Here is an 18,175-nt window from a genome sequence, read left to right on the forward strand (position 1 = left end):
TACAAAACTGTACCCACATTTAACAAGTAGCTCTCCATAGGATCAAGTACCTGTACTTGACGAAACATACCAGGCTGGTATTCATCCAGCCAATCCACATGCCAAACCAGCAATGAGCCATCCATGGGATGAATACTGAATAGCATGTCTGCATTTTTACTCCATTCAGACAGAAGTACTTCAATCTGATGATCAATGGCAGCTGATGGTAATGGTACAAAACTTGAGTCTGGTACCATTTTATCACCACCCAATTCCTTCTTTTCATGATTTATTTTCAGATCATCAACACCTTCATCGGTTTCTATAAGCAAAAGGGTTCATGAACCAAGTAAATACAATCAAGCTATTACTATAAATTAAGAAATATCTTTAAAAATGCATTCAAGATGAAAAACATAATAGCTTTCATAAACAAGAAATGGGCTCTCCTTTAAAAATAACTTTGTTCCAGGAATATAAGGCCACTGGTATTAATGAAGTAATCAGAAGGCCTATAGGACTGAGCCAGTAGATTACTGGTAGAAGGGCTATTATTGGACTGGAAAAGAGGTAAACTTGTTTCTAAACCCAGTGCCACAATTAACTACTCAAAAGTGAGACACACTATTTCTCTGAATCTTAGTTTTGCTCATGGTAAAATGAGGCAGTTGAAACTGGGGCTATAATTCTGGGCTGAATTTTTTAAATATATTATTGAAATATAATTTGTACTTTTTTCATAATATCAGATTTATAAAACCTGAATCTGCTATACTAGCTATCCTCCAGGCGTAGGTACTTATAACTGATACATTTTAAAGAAGCGGTTTAAAGGAATACACTTATACTGAACAATTTCCAGATTTTCTCCAACACACAGGTAATCAGAAAAAAATTGGTACCACTCTGGCAAGGTGACTCATTTGGTTGGAGCATTGTCCCATGCACCAAAAGGTTGTGAGTTCAATTCCTGGTCAGGGCACACACCTAGTTTGTGGGTTTGATCCCTGGTCAGAGCAGGTATGGGAGGCAACCAATCAATGTTTCTGTCTCTTTATTTCCCTTCCTCTCTTTCTAAAATCAGTAAACATCTTCAGGTGAGGATTTAAAAAAAATAAATAAGTAAATAAAAATAAAATAAGCTGGCATACCAACTTAATACAGGTAAATATGTATATCCTAACCTCTATTTCAAAAACCCTGGCCCCATTCCTCTTTAGGAATAGAGGGACTTTCTTTAAAAAGACTAAAAAATGTTAGACTGTTGACCAGATTTTAAAAATTGGTCAAGACATATAAACATTTAAAAAAAGAAAAATAATGCAATAGAAAGTCAGGCAAAGGGCACGAAACGACAAACCACAGAAGGGTTAAAATAATTCTGTTCAATATGCTTCAAGAAAATGCCAAGTAAAACAAGATCCCATTCTCCCTGTATTTATTGGCAAGAGTAATATAAAGAAAATATCCAGGGGTGGCAAGACTGTGAAAAAATAAATAAACTGGTAAAATGTTTCTGGAGGTCTATTCGGCAGAAGTTACTATGCTGTACACTTGAAAATACTAAAAAATAGCATTTAAAAGTTAAATTAAAAAATTGACAGAAGTTACTGAAATTTGAAAGTTTATACTCTGGCAATTCTACATCTAGGAATCTATGTTATAGAAAAATGCACATAAATCTGAAAAGATGTATCACTGTACCATTATCAGTATAGTGAAAAACAATTTAAATTGACTTAAATGTCCATCAATAAAGGAAATGCTAAAGTTTTCTCTTGACATGGAATACTCAGGAACTTAAAAAAAAAAGATATGGAAAAGTTTCCATACTGAATTTAAAAAGCAAGCTGCAAAACACAACTTTTGTTTAAAGCCAAACTCCCAAGTTAAAAAACAAACAAACAAAAAAAACCCCTGCCTATATAAATATGTTTGTAGGAAGAAAAAAATAAATTTAGAAAGACACTCAAACATACGGAAACTTTATACTTATCTATTACATTTGATTCTTTTTCCTAATGAGCATGTACAATCTTATAATTAAAACTTTTTAAAAGCAAAAACATTTATTACCCACAAACTGTAGCAGAGGTGGCTAGTTGGCCATCACAAATTTGTGCTTCCTAGTCCTTAACCTAGAATGTCTGGCTACCCAGTCAAGGACTACAAGGACCCTGTGACTAGTGCTTTATAATGAAAGGAGAAAGTGATATGTGCCAACTCTGAGTCAAAGTTAAGAAATAGCTATACCTTCTCCTCTCTCTCCCTTTCTGTCTGACTAAGGGGAACTGCAGAAGAGTTTAAGCCCCTAGTGTAATGCTTCTCTAACTTTAATATACATACAAATCACCTGGGGTTTGTTAAACTATGGATTCCTGTTCAGCCGCTTTTGGCAGCTAAATTGTGCACTTCTAACAAGCTCCCAAGTAATGCCAATGCTGCTAGTTCACAGATAGTCCTTTAAGTGGCAAGGCCCTAGGGGCTGACCCAAGCCTAAGTGTGGAGAATCCTGAGTTCCTAACTCACCATGTGGAAGAAAGCTACCTGGAATAGGAACATCTACAATAAATTATTCAATGAGCTAGTTCAAAATGGTAGTATACCATTGCAATTTGAAGTTTATTTCTGGCAGTAGCTAGTGTTACCCTAATACAAAAATCTGCTATATTCAACAAATTTTACATTTTGCATCCTTCTTAAAGCTTTACCTTCATCAGATTTTACATCTGCCTGATTAGAGTCTTCTACACTGGCCTCAGAAGACGGCTGTTCAAAACTTTTTCTAATTTGCTGTAAAAAGACTTCCATGGACAAAGTAAACTGTAATTCTTTATTGTTTAGCCAGTGTACCACAAAAGGTCCACTCTTCTCTTCATTTTCACTTAGACTTAGAGATGTAATAGAAGGAAGAAGTGGAATGTCTGTAAAGAACAACAATAAAAAACAAAAATCAAATTTTTATCATTCTAGCATACAAAACATCCAGGTCTCACATTTTTATTGCACTGTTAAATTTACCTTTAAACATCTGTAATATATTTTATTTAACCTATAAATAATATGCCCAACATAATGTTTGCCAACAATTATTATTAATGATAGCAGACATAAGTGGTAAATTTAACATACCTATAAAGGAATTAAAATTGTATATTCTGTGTCACAGAGCCTAATTTATTTTTATACACATGTTCTCTAATTCTAAAAAATATTCTCATAAGAAATGTCTATTATTTGTAGATATCTTAACAGGAAAATTTTAATTTACACACACACTTTGATAAGAAACCTATTTTAATCTGAACTACCATGCAAATGCTACCAATATAATGTCAAAGAACTAGTGATTTATCTTAATAGCAACAACTTTCTTTCTTACTTAATAGACTGGCATACTAACTTTTTTAATGACCCATCCATCTAATTCTAAGATAGACCCTGCTAATTTATTAGCATCAAGATTAAAGCTGGAAAGAGAAATTGAGGTTCCCTTCTTATATTCAGAAAGGCATTCAAAACAAACGAACTCAGCCTAAAAAAAAATTTCCTTGGTATTACTTTTGAAATACTTGCTAAATTAAGCATACTAAAGTTTGAATTCAAAGTAAGTTATGACAAATGACAATCCTTATTAAAGGTCAAAAAAATTTTGTCTATCATATTAAATCACATCTAAATTTAGCTCATGCTGTTATCTGTTGAACAGTAAAGGCTGAAATGGACTGAAGGAGTGTAAACTGATTCTATGCTTCGTGAGAGCAAGGATCACACCAGTTTTGATCACCCCTGTATCTCCAGTTCCTACCACTATCTTCAGTCCCTATATTGGCAGACTAAAAACTCAGTAAAAGCCTTGAGGCACTGAATTGCCAATTCCATTGTTCCTAGGTGAAAACACACTAATGCTAGGGCTTAAGAGAGTGCCCCCAAGAATTATATTGGGTAGGATTTACTCATTTTTGATTTACAATCAACCCAAAAGAGATCAACAACACCTCTAGTGGACCACAGGCCTAGTTGTTAAGTAAGTTCACAAGAAAGAGGAACTAATACTGGCTTTTAGCTGAAGCATTCTAGGAAAAAAGAAGGAGAAGAAAGGAAAAGGAGAAGAAAGGAGAAGGAGGAGAAGGAGAGGAAGGAGAGGGAGGAGAGGGAGGAGAGGGAGAAGGGGCGCAGGGAAAGAGGAGGAAGGGGAGGAAGGGAAAGAGGGAGAAGAGGAGGAAGGGGAAGAGGAAGAAGAAGGATGGAGAAGGGAGAAGGAGGGGGGAGGAGGAGATACCTCACATTTCATTTGTCTTCTGACCTTAAAGCATTTAATTAAAGTCATTTTTTTAAATGAGAAATCTTCATGGAAAGGATATAAGAACTAGAACTAAGAGAACATCTCTTAGAGCTCTTCTCCTGTTTCTATTTCTATTAATGGGCAAATAAATGAAGCCAATTCTGAAAGTTTGTCCTTAAATAAGAAAGAGTATCCAGAAGGGTCATTCCAATAGCTCTAATTTTGGGATAGGAATTTTCCATAGGGTCTATTCTAACTGCTAATAATAATATTTTGCTTTGATTTGCTCTACACATAGAGATTTTTCCTTAGGGACCTACAAGCTAAGAAAGGTTTTTAGGAAGGTAGTCAAGGAGATGCTACATTGAAACTAAGGGTTTCCTTTTCTGTAATCCCTTAACCTTTTCCATTAAAGTGAGAATTCAAGCTTTTTATGTTCTCAGAATATTGTCTTTTACTCAATATAGACTCAAAGTTATTCTACTGACCTTAGAATTGCCTCTGGGTATAATAACCTTTGTCAATGTATATATTTTGATAAAGGTAATGGTATTTTCCAAGCCTATATAATTTTTTGATAAAAATAATCAATATTCTCCCCTTCACATTTCCTTGGCTCATGGATTCTTTTAGAGCAGGGACTATTGTCTACCAAATAAAAGCTAAGAGAACCATCAAATACTCTTAATTCCTACCACAAGTATCTTTACATTTTAACTTATCAGAGCACTCCTCATTTTTATTCAAGTAACTAATGGACCACATTTATAGCTATATTTCTTTAAAGAATTCAGTGTGTTATATGAAAATAGGTGAGCTAAACTGTGCTATATGAAAATAGGTGGGCTAAATTTATACTTAAGAATATCCCTAAATACATAAAAACTCATCACTAGTGCTGATCTTCTGGGGAGAAGGACTAGGGTGGGATAGAGGTGAAAAATGGCTTTTACTTTTCACTTTCTTTACAGATGGCATTAATCACATGCAAATACTGTTTTTCATTTTTCCCCCCCGGGAATAGTCTAAGGTTCTACTTTAAAGGCTCCAAATGTGATCAGCTGGGGGAGGTGTTCATTCTTTTTTCTTAATCTTTATAATATTTTTTTCCATTACCAGTTAGTCCACTTATACCCCCTCCCCCCAGCAGTCACCATTTACTAAAATGATGAGCACTTAAATTCTTCCATTCAGATATTCTAGATCTGTCAATCTAACAGTACTTATTTGACTAGAAAAATAAGTTTCTTAATTCTCCCAGTTACAACTTCCACATATTTCTGTTCTAATTATGAAATGGCTCCAAAGATCAAGTACTAAATACACTGGTTTTATTTTAACAACTATACAATAAGTATAAAGCACTACTCTTGTGACGTTAACCTGTGTTAAGTATTAGCTCAAATCTCAACTTTAGAATAAACTAATAAAGAATCTAAATGTCTTATCAAGATCTTAAATCATAAACCAAATCATAGCCTTAAGGACCAAACAAATAAACTAAAACCTCGCTTTGTGTAATCAGCAAGTTGGCTATAATGAAAACTTAACTAAGAAAGTCATCTCCAATATTTTACCTATTTATAACTGAAAGTATAACTAATTTGTTATAAAACCAATCTACTCAATTCCAAAAACATTTTTTGAACAGTGCTTTATTACCTGTGGCTGGGTTGATGCTGGCTGCAATATGAAAGTGGCAAAGTGCATTGGCATGCAGTGGAGTGTTCCTGTGGACATGATGAGGATCCTGCTGATGTGGCAGGTATCCGGTATGTGCTACAAGTGCAAGAGATCTCCTTCGGCCTCTTCGGAAATGTCTCAGATTTACCTGTGTGAATGAATCAACAAAGTAAAACTGATGCCTATATTGTCAATAAAGATATACGTATAGGTTACATAATGATTGTTAGACATTACAGATATTCTATTTCAGATGAGTTTATATGTACAAATATTTTTCAGCAGTTTTGTATAGCAAATTTGAAACTTGAAGAAGCTTAGAACTTAAACTGCCTGACTCTTAACTATCACACAATACGCTGCAATTTTTATTTGATTTATTTTCTGGTAATTAATTTCCTGAACTTAAAGGCAAAGTTTATAATAGTGTATCTGTAGGCAATGATGTCTCTGTATATGTATGCTGTTTTCTTTGTATCCAAAGCTTACTCCCTATGACCACAAAGCATGGGATAATATTACCATAATAAATTAGGTGGTATTTCATAATTTACAAAGGATTTTCAGAGATCATCACATTTGACCCATAAGGCAGACATTGCAAATACTGCTATCTTCAATAAATATTGTTACTGTTGTTTTCAGATGATAAAATAGCTTATACAGAACCCGTGGTCTAAAAGTAGACAAGAATCATCAGATTCTAGCTGTTGAGTCTCCATGCATTATATATTTAATAATAATCAGAACCATTACAATACTGTTCTAATTTGAAAAATAGGTGTTCTTAATCATACAAAGCATTCAAAGATAAATCATTTTTAGATCACTTCCTGTTTTCAATATTAAGAAAAATAATAAAAATAATCGGTATTGCTAGGTTATGTTCAATTAACACAAACATCAAAAACTGAATTTACTTTCTACACTACTTAATAAAATAAATACTCCAACTTCAAAGGGGCCCTAAAGATAACTGTAGAACAGAATCTGACAAACTAATCATTCCTATAATTAAGACAGAACAAAACACCCAAACTCTTCAAAAAAATAAATAAATAAATTTTACAGTCACAGCTTTGCTTTCTCAGATTTTAATTTACTTTGTTATTTTAGCTAAGACAAGGGTAAGCATCCTTTTTTTATCATCAGTAGAGCTAATACTAACTTCAGAATTATAAGTAGTTTTGTTCTAGACCAAATCCTTAAGAACACTTTTTAAATCAAATAAAACTAAAAATTTTCTGAGATCTTCCTAAGACATACATGTTTTATAACTATCTATATGACTTTGAATATCAATTAGGATCAATGTTACAAAAAAGCAATGTACAAAAGGTTTTAAAACTTGTGGGAAATAACATCTAATAAAAATACTCACATCTAAAGTGTTTTGAACTCGTTCTTTACTAGAAGCATTTCTCTCAAAGTTATTTGTTAAATTAATTGGTTCAGTCCAATGGTTGCTTTCTCCTCCATATAGTAAACTATCATTTGGTAAAAATGTCTCTACCCAAAGACGACACACATTATCTTTGCAGTAAGTCAACAGTACATTACATACAGAAGCCCTAAGAAATAAAAAGATTTTATAGGCAAAAATATAAATTTAATACAGTACCACATTCTATAATGTTTCTATAATGTACACAACTAAGGTATCAATTAAGAAAATATCAAGGTACATTTATGCAATGTATTTAGTCAAAACCATTACAATCGAGTGGGTATTTGATTTCATTACATCAAATACTTGTTAACCTATTTCTTTTCTGCCTAGAATTTAGTAGTTCTTGTTTCAATAATCTAAGATTCTTCTTACCACTAAACAATGAAGACTAAAATCATGATATAATCACTTAGTAAGCAAAAGAAAACCACATCTATTTAAAAAAATCTATTCAGTGGATGGTTATTTGAATTTCATAATGCTTTATTTTTACTTCCTATACACGCATATGCACACTAGTCACTAGCAGGCTACATAAACTAGTACACTTATCCTCTCCTTGCCTAACACATATGCCCAAAGCAGTCAAGTGCAAGAATAGAAAATTCATGATAAAATAAGTACAGCTACCTCCTTCCTTAGTCATTCTTGATTTTTGGTGAATTTACTGTCTTGAAACCCCACAAAATAAAAGCAAAACCAACTGCACATATATTAATAAGCTCTATAAGCATCAAGAGTTTAAAGGTTGAAACTCTGTCAACAAAACTACCTCTTACTGGGACACTCAGCAAATTTAGAAAAGAGGAAAAGAAAGTTACAATATCCTGTAGTAGACACTTATTCAAACATATTTGATTAAAAATGAATGATCAGCAGAAGGCTTCTATCAGTAACTCAGTAAGTTAAATTTTTTAAAACAGAAATAATATTCTGTAGCACTTTGTTAAACATAGCTACCTGATTAAAAAAGAATGCGAACAAAGGGGAAGAAAAGAGAGAATGGCATGTTTTGTCTTGGTTGCTCTTCCCTTCAACTTTCCTCTTCCTTTGTCTCACCTCTCTTCCTCCTTCCCCCTTCCTTCCTGTCTTTCTCTTGTCTACTTCCCTTTAGACCCTTGCCACTCATTCCCTGGACTTCTCACCCTCAATTCTCAACTTGTCCTCCTCTCCAGGCTACCTTCCCTTACCACTTCTCTTCCTTCTGTACCTTTACCTCTCGCCCCTTCCAAAAGTGCCTTCTTTCCTTTCTACACTCTGTTTCTCCCTTCCCCATCCTCATGCCTCTTTCTCCTCCTTTATGTTTTCTCCCTCTTTTTTCTGTAGTCCCCTACTCCCTCCTCCTACCCACTTCCCTCTGTTTCTCTCTAGTATGTTCACACATAGAGGCAGTGGTAATGAGATTAAATGTAAGTAAATAAACAGAAAAAAATACTCATACATCAAAAGGAAATATAGAATATTCTAAGTTCACAGTTCTAATTAGTAACTGGAAGAATGGAAAGGCTTACCAAGGAAGAAAAAAAAGTAGGAGACTAAAGGGTTGAATAGAGAGCAAGCAATCAGAAGAGGCATAAGAATTTAGGCAAGGGCAATGAAGTAAGCAAGAAAGGTGCACAATGAAGAAGCATGGAGAAAGCTTTGACCCTAAGATATGGGTGGTCCCTGGTGACTTTCTTCAGGAAACTAGGCCTAAGGACAGAACATGTAAACAGCTGGCAGGTAATATATAAGCAGAATATGTAAGAAGTACTCTGATTTGTTTCAGTCATTTCTCTGGCAATACCTTTCTTCCTCACTTCTTCATCAAAGTATCTTATTCTGTCTTCAATGGCATATCATGCTCAGGTATAGCAAAAAAAGAAAAAGAAAGAAAAAAAAGGTATAACCTTATAGAAGGCAACTATGTGATAGGTAAGTGTCTGCAACACCCATCCTATTTTGATGTAACAACAACAGGCTAAGACAGTTTAAAACTAGTTATCTAAAACCAACTTCTGGAGGCTTCTGGAGGATATTACCAAATCTCCCAACCTGTTCTACATTCATCAATTTTTAATTAATAAAGAAGTATATGCTTATTATAAACACATCTCCATTATTCTCTCTCAAGCCAGCAGTCCATTGAACAATATTACCACTTGGTTGAGTATCTTATTTTTATGTGAAAAACAAACTACCTGTATCACCCAGTGAAGATGTCATAACAAAAAAGAATAATGGTCTTTGATGGGCTCTCTCTCATTTTCATGAGAAAGGGTCAGCCTTCCCACTATCTACCTGCAGGCAGTAGGCAGTTAGTAAAACAAAAGTGAAAACTGAGGGAGCTCAGGGAGGTTGGCTGGTTCTTAAATAACAGGGATCCAAAAGTAAAGTTCTGGAGATTTCTAAAAGATGCCATAATTAACAGAAATTCTAGTTCTATTTCCCTATGCTGCAAAAATTAGTTGGTAAGAGATCAAATGAACACAGCAGTAAAAACAAACAAACAAAAACTGGTATGCCTCATTGTTATCAGGCATTTGCAATGGCCCAGTTTAAGACATCTGCCTGTGACCATTTTTGCCAACACTGAATGAATATGGTCAGGAGCAGGTGATGTGACTGTCCTTTCCTGAAAGATACCATACTTCATAAGCTCTTTTTAAAAAATGTGCTGGTAATCTATCTGTGAACAAAAACACTTGGACATATCAGAAGAAATCAGCCTCTGAAATGATGTAATCTCCAGATACTTCTAAAAGGTTCACAGTTTGCAATGACAGCTATTTTTATTCAGGTCATTTACAATCTTTAAAAGAAGACTTAATATGTCCCACAGCTCATTCTATTTTAAACACATTTTTATATAAGTGGGCAATGCTCTCAGAGGTACTAGAGCAACAGTTTTCTAAGTGAAGGTAGGCTGAGGGTGCTTTTGCTAACAATATAGGTTGTCTACAGCATTTTCCTTAGTTTAAAGATTGATACAGCCTCCTAAAAACAGAACTATTACTGTTCCTAGAGTGTTCTGCTCCTATGATTTCCTATATTGGAGGGCTGGGGTAGGAAGAATGATAACTATTACACTAGAAAATAACTTAAAAATCTAGGTATAAGAATAATAGATAAATACTATTTTACATTTGTCCAAACCCATAGAGTGTACAACACCAAGAATGAACTGTAATGTAAACTATGGACTTTAGGTGATACTAATGTGTTGATATAGGTTCATAAATTCTAACGTGGAAGATGTTGACTTCATGGGAGGCTATGCATGTGTGGGAGCAAAGGGTACATTGGAAATCTCTACACCTCCAATTTTGCTGTGAACCTTAAAGTGTTCTAAAAAAAATCAGTCTAATAAAATCTTTTAAAAAATCTAGGTATACCCTGCTGTCTCAGTAGAACAAAACTAAAGTCAACAAATGATCCAGATACACTACCAAAGATCAGCTTAGGGCATCTCAGGTGAGAAAAAGATAAAGGAAAAACTGTACTGCTCTATGTTGAGCCCCAATTGAAAATGGCCATGTGGAACAAAAAGGGATTTCTCCCTATACTTAAGTAACAGGTCTCTATAACTTACTAAGTATAAGCAAAAATTCAATGGGATATCAAGTCTTTAAAGTACTACAGGAAAGAAAGGAAGTGCTAACATGTATAGGTGGGTTTGTGCATGTATTGTATAGGTTAAACTAATACCTAGTTCAGGGAATCATAAGGTATAACCCTCTCTTCCTCAAAGATTTTGGGTTTAATTAAAGAAGTGTTTGAGGCCTCATGGTAGGTCCTTTCAGTAAAGGTATGGTTTTTTTGCTTTTTTTTTTTTTTTTACCCAGAGGTGATAGACATAGAAGGTACAAGATGAGGAAGTGAGATGTGAATAAGTCTATGCAAGTAATGGAGAATGATTAAGGCATAAAAGAATTGGATACATAATACAGAAAAGAAAAAGGCGCACAACTCTGCCACTTAAAAATATCTGATATGGAGGTAAGTATCTTTTCAGATGGTTCTCCTCTTTAGTGTTAATCACAATTGACTTGTGGTCAGAGGTTCACAAGCCAGGGACCATCTAATATTACTTGAATCTTCACAGGCAAAAGTCCAATGTAAGAAAAATAGTCAAAGTTACAAACATGATGTTCTCTTAATACATGGGAAAAACTACTAATCCACTGACCTAGGCATATATTTGCTCGTTTTACGCCAGGAAAATCCATTTACAGCTCGAGGATGGGCCAGATATACAAAAGAAAAGTCAATTTCTCCTTGGGATTGTTTTTCTGAACTTTTATCTGGAGATGTAACAGCTGTCCGCCAGTTTTCTACATTATACCATACCTTTAAAAGACAGTCATCCTAAGAGGGGAGAAAAAGCAAAAAACATCCACATGAGAATTAAAGATTAAGTTAAATAGCAAATATAAGATTTTTCTCCCCAATCACAGAAACATAAAGATGGGAGAAGAGGTTGGTATGGAGAAACTGAGGAGAAAATCTTGAATCTGGTATTTTTTTTTATTAGCATTCCTTAATTGTGCTTTGAGAATTAAGGTGTGTGAATATGTGTATTTTGCAAGGGTTGGTTCAAAGAAAATTCTAGTCACCTTATAGTATGGAAAATAGAGTCATTCAGGAAAGACTGAAAGATGAAGTTAAGGTTCTTTTTCCATTTAGCCAAGTATCAAATAAGAAAGCATTAGCAAACTTAAAAAGACTGATAATTACTGAAAACAAAGGACAGTTTTCATAAAGTATCATATTAATGTTCAAAGAAAGTGTTGAAGGTGATAAGTAGTACTTAACAACTACTACTATATAAAATAATCTAAGTAAAATCAAAATTGCATCTCTAATTTGGGAAGGGAAGTACAAGGGAAACTAAAATGTACCAGGTTTTACTCTTAGACTATAATCGCAGTCTCAGCTATAAAGTCAATCAGAATAAACAATTCCACTTCTCTCCTAAAAAAGAACCTCTCTGATGATTTAGAGTATCTCACATTCTTAATCTATAGAAGGCTCTGAGCAATAAGAATAACTTCAGTTGTGCATTAATTGCTCTTTGTACCAATAATTAAAAATAAAACCATTTCAAAGAAATACATTGTATTGAAATCAATAGGTAATAACAGAGAATGATTACAAATATCTTCTAGAAAGTCTGAATTCTTTTATCTTAAATACAGCTTAATATATCCATCAGCTCAAAGATATTATAAATAGTACCAATAGTTTATTGACAGTATACTACATGCAAGACACTACACCAGTCACTTTACATACACTGTCTAAATTAAGCCTATGATAAATGACCTGAAATAGATATTATCCTAAGTTTATATATGAGAAAACCAAGGCTCAAAGAGATTAACAATTTACCAATGTCAAAAAATTGGTAAGGGGCAGATTATAATCAGATTACCTTTAAATCTATGCTGTTTCGACTATAACATACTGCCTTTCAACATAATATTATGCCAATTTTTGCTATTTAACATTTTAAACAAAAAAAATTTTCAACTTAAATAAATAAAAGAATAAAACTGCTTAGTTTCTGAAATTTCAAAATAAATCATAAACACAATTTGGCAATACCATTTTCATAAATTACCTTCCCCGCAGTGGCAAAAAATTCTCCATCTGGTGAAAATTTCATTAAATGAATTTGGGAAGCAGTTCTGTAAATTAAACAAATAAGGAATAATATTCAAGGAAAATTAAATAACAGAGAGAATGCAAAATTACTCCACTATATTCAGCAATTTCTTCAAATAATAAAACTTTTTGATAAGACAAGTTTCACACTCACTGTTAAGCTCATAAATTAAAAATATAAAACTTTAAATATAAATTTTTTTACATAAAAATATCCATGCATAAGAATCATGCAATGGACAACTTGTTTAGTCTTTAAAACTTAAGAGCCAATTCTCATTCCCTCAGACTCTGGAAATCTAATTTCAAAAGCCATAGATAATATGTATTCTAAGGTATACTTTCATGGACAAATCAACATTTTTAAATGAATTCTGTCTTAAGGTGGTATTTGATTAAAGATTTTATGTGGATTAATGACCATCAAGGACTCATCCTGCCAGCTTCATCTATATGCTTGGTGAGTACTTGTTTTTCTTTTCCAAGGAGATTTGGCTCATCTTCCTTCATTGCCTTCCCTTCTGGCTACCCATATATGATGATCTCAAGACACCTTTCACTATCTTTGCCTTCCTTTTCTTATCTAAATTCATGCTTAGAGAGATTCATCCTAAAATTATTTGTAAAGTAGGCCAAAGTTGAATTCTATCACAGTTCATTCCAAATACAAATTACCTTTTTCCTGACTTTAAAAGTTATAAATACATAATAGAAAATATTGATGCAGATGGCTGAGAAGAAAATGAAATCATGTATAGTTTCACTTATACCATGACACTGATTCCCAGGAAGAACCACTCTTAATGTTTTAATACACAGACTTCCAGACGTTTCTGTCCACTCTCCCTTTCTATCTACTTCCTGTGGGAGGGTATAGAGTAGGAGGGGATGGAAACCAAGGTTGTATTAACAATTTGCTTTGTAACATTTATTTATTTAAGAACGTTATGGACAGTTTTGCATATCAATACGTGTATATCGGCATTATTTTATTGGCTTATGGTATTCTATTACACATATATGCAATGATTTGAAATCATTTAATAATTCACTGCTGTTTTCTCATTTTTCTGCTTTAAAAAATGGTGCAATGAGTATTCTTCCACATGCATTTTTATGCATCTGATTAGTTCTAAGGATCTCTGTTCTTAAAACAAATTATTAAAAAATGCCTGGTCTCCAGGATTGTGATCTTGCCCCTCCACCCCACAGTCTTCTCTCAAGAGAACAGCTAAAACAGTTTTTAAAAAAGGAATCAGATCTCAACACTCTCTCTGCTGAAAATCCTAACAGACTCCCAAATCACTTAGAAGAAAAAGAAAAAACCTCACAATAACCTATAAACTCAGTCCTGACTTTGATCATTTCCCCTGTCACTCCTCACCATGTTCACTTTACTTCGGGCACAAGCTAAGCAGTCTTAACACCTAATGTTTCCTCTGCCTGCAAATTTCTTCTCTCAGAGATATGCACATATGGCTTACTGCCTCACTTCCTCCAGGTCTACACTTAGTGTCACCTCTACTCTTCTTCCCCTTATCCTACTTACTCTCTCTCTTACTGACCTCTTCATCTACATGGGTAGCCAGTTTTAAATTTTTGCCTCCATTTAGTAAGTTATAGAGACCTAGTACTTAAATATAGTTAGTGTAATATTCAGCTAATCCTAAAATAAAACTTGCAGTTTCTTGTTTCATGGCTTTTCTGCCTACTTAAATGACAAACCAGCTCAAATAAATTATTAGTCTGTCTAGCTGGTTACTACTACTGTATACTCTGATCTTGATTTAACTTAAAATTCTTCCCCTCTCCCAAATAAATGAAATACATTTCAAATTCACACTTAAACCCATGGGAGCTCCTTACTAGATGTGCAATGAAGGCAATATAACACTCTGCTGCTCTCTTCCTCCCAATTTCCTATAAAAGACCAGAACAAAGCCATAGCCCTTTCCAAAGAGCTATTTTTGCAAAATTCTATTCCCTTTTCACATGTTAACTTTTTTTAATACCCATGATCTAGCTGAGGGGTATAAAATACATGGAACCAGCGCCTTTGAAATCTCCTTTGTAAATTCTATATATAGCAGGTCTGTGTTACTCTCGTTTTGGTATCTGATATGTATCTTATTATTGCTTCATATAAAACTGACTCAGAAAGAATGACATTTAACATCTTGTCATACCAGTTTACCAGTTATTGTCTATCTCCCCCAATCTGTTCACTGCTATATTCCAAGCACTTTTACCAATGCTTTGGAACATGATAAGAACTCAAAAAATATTTGTTGAATTAATGAATGAAACTTAAAATTGCTATTAAAGGGTATGAAAAAATTAAGCCTGCTAATTAATACTTCTAAATTTCTCTCTAGAAAGATAATATGAATTGCACTCCTTTATTAACAGTATACAAAAAGAGCTGTTTCTCCAAACACTCATCAGTAAAAGGTGTTAATCACCCTCTTTCTGGACATTTCTTGATTTCAAGTGAGGTCAATCAACTCTTAATATGCTTATTATTCATATGTTTAATTTTTTTCTCTTCATTGTCCACTTTAGTTCACTACTGAGATATCTGTTCTTTTTAAATTAATTTTAAGACCTCCATTTTAAAATGGCATTAACCCAAAATTGCAAATATTTCCTCTCAAGTTTTTGTTTCTTTTTCTTATGGTCTTTTTGATTTACAGAAATCTTTTTAAAAGCTATCTATCCTTCCCTTTCTTTTCCTTTTTCCTTTCCCCTTTCCTTTCCTTTCCTTTCCTTTCCTTTCTGTTTCTAGTTTTGGTGTCATACTTTAGAAAGTCTTTCCCTGACTCTACAGCAATAGAATATAAATGACAAATGTTATCCATATATGTAATTTTAAATTTCCCAGTAGCCAATTTTAAAAAGTAAAAACAGGTGAAATTAATTATATTTAAACTAATATATCAAAATATTATCATTTCAACAAGTAAACAATAAAAAATATAGGGTATTTTACATTCTATGTGCTAAGTTTCTGAAATCTTGTATTTTATACTTACAACACATCTCCATTCAGACTAGCTGCATTTGAAGTGCTCAATAGTGATATGTGGCTAGTTACTACCATACTGGATGTTATAGCTCTAAAATATGAAAATTCACCTATATTTCTTTCTAATATTTGTTTCATTGTATAGAAATTCACTGTTTCTTTCCATTGACATTTCTTTTGGTGCCAGATATGAAACATACTTTACCTTCATTTTCTCCCCCCAGAGCTAGAAAGTTTGCCCCACTGATGTAAAATGTCACCATATATATTGAATCTCCATATATAATTGGGCCTATTCATGAATCCTAATTGGTCTGTTCTTGTATCAACAACAAACTGCTTGATCAGCTGTGCTTTAGAATCAATTTCTCTATACTAGTTGTCTTTGTTCTCTTTTTCTCTCAGAATTTTCTCACATTTTTCCTGTTAAATAAGTTTAGAAATATGCTCAAAGGTAAAAATTCCAATGGGATTTTGACAAAAATTATGTTTAAAATATAGATTACTTTGGAAAAAATATACCTTTTGACAATAGAAAAGCTTTCGTTCAAAAGCATGAAAGGTGTTTCTGTCTTACTCCTTTTGTACAATTTAGCAAGTTCTACTTAATGATCATCATGTAGGCCTTACACATTTCTTAGGTTTTCTTTGTAGTTGTTTTAGTCAACAAGTTTAAAAAAATTAATATGTAGAACATGGAAAATGATGAATCCTCTTTACATAAGAAAAGGCTTATAACAGAAATTAGAAAATCAATACTTTTTATGTTAGTGTAGCTTTACACAAACTAAAATGCCTTTACAATGAACCACATAGAACAGGTTTGTCAATTTAGTCCTCTAATTAATTCCTTACTTGCAATGCCAAATGCATCTCCAATCCCCAAAGTTAAGATCTGTTTTATCTGGATTTTCATCTTCAGTTGGCTTTTCCACGTTAGCATTGGACCAGAGTTGCAAACAGATGGAACCAGTTAAAAGACGATTGCCTAAAAAATATATATTATCCACCATTTATTATTTAGGTATTTAATTAGTGAGTTAAGTTACATACTCAATAGTTTCATATAATACTATAAAAATGAAACAATTTCTAAAAAACTCAAATAACAAAAAGAGATTGGGGAAGGGGAGTAAAGCCGTATTTTAATTTTGTTGAAGCAGTTTGGAGAAAAGAGATCTTACAATCTCTCATTCAACAAACATTTAATGAACATCTTCTTTGTAAAGGTATTGTGCTAGGCATGGAGGATACAATGACAAATACAACACTGTCCTTTTTCATGAGTTTATATTCCAGTGGAGAAATATTATGAAGAGAGGCATGAAGACATGTGAATTCAAATTAATCCCCAAAATGGCTTGTAATCTAGGATGGATAAGAAATAAGGTGCACAGCAGACTTGGAAAAATAAATAAGGCTGGAAAAAAATCTGAGGTCAGATTATGAAACATTTTTTACATTCATAAGGAGTTTGGAGTTTGTTATAGGTGCTTGGGAGTTAAAGGTTTTTAAGTGGAGGGAGAGAGTTTACATAAGTGGGTAAGTATTTTAGAACAAGGAGTCTCAACTGAGGGGAGGAGTGTCAACAGAGTCCTGACCAGGCCTGTGAACCTCCATTCACTGAAATATGCAAAAGTTGTATATATAGTATGTGCATTTTTCTAGAGAGATAATCCATAATTTTCATCATATGGTGAGTACTTTCAAAGATTCCAGTACTCAAAGAAAGGTAAAGATCCATCTAGAAAATAACTCCACTAAAGGAGAAAATTAGGGAAAACATAAGACAGAGGAACCTGGTTAATATTGATGGGAATTATACTGATGGGAAATCAGGAGGATCTGAATCAAATATTGAAGTAAGAAGCAAGGATTTGAAAATTATTTGAAAAGCAGTATTTTCAAGGCTTAACACCAACCAAAAGACAGAAATATAAAATAGGTTTCAAAGATAGATTTTTCAACTTTATGACTTGGGTGGAAGATTGTGCCTATCATCCAAACAAAGAAGATAAAAAAAGAGGATAAAATTTTGGCCAATAAAGCATTCACCTTGGCAGTTAAGGACTATAGACTGGTGTCTCTCTAAAAACATCCTTTT

At 33.4% G+C, this 18,175-nt stretch overlaps 1 protein-coding gene across 8 annotated transcripts in view; it reads right to left on the bottom strand.

Moving 5' to 3' along the window:
* Positions 1-18,175, bottom strand: part of DMXL1 (Dmx like 1) — a 152,681-nt gene that overhangs the window by 103,836 nt on the left and 30,670 nt on the right. For all 8 annotated transcript variants that reach the window (XM_054589917.1, XM_054589921.1, XM_054589919.1 and 5 more), the window contains exons 5-11: positions 16,927-17,059; positions 13,003-13,069; positions 11,569-11,747; positions 7,332-7,521; positions 5,930-6,098; positions 2,694-2,906; positions 51-304 (exon numbers count right to left, since the gene is read on the bottom strand). In XM_054589917.1, coding sequence (XP_054445892.1) covers positions 51-304; positions 2,694-2,906; positions 5,930-6,098; positions 7,332-7,521; positions 11,569-11,747; positions 13,003-13,069; positions 16,927-17,059 — 1,205 coding nt within the window. The remainder of the gene's footprint in view (positions 1-50; positions 305-2,693; positions 2,907-5,929; positions 6,099-7,331; positions 7,522-11,568; positions 11,748-13,002; positions 13,070-16,926; positions 17,060-18,175) is intronic.

Source organism: Pteronotus mesoamericanus, unplaced genomic scaffold (genome assembly GCF_021234165.1).
Source record: "Pteronotus mesoamericanus isolate MK-2021 breed Mesoamerican mustached bat unplaced genomic scaffold, CSHL_Meso_final scaffold_167, whole genome shotgun sequence".
Lineage (NCBI taxonomy): Eukaryota > Metazoa > Chordata > Mammalia > Chiroptera > Mormoopidae > Pteronotus > Pteronotus mesoamericanus.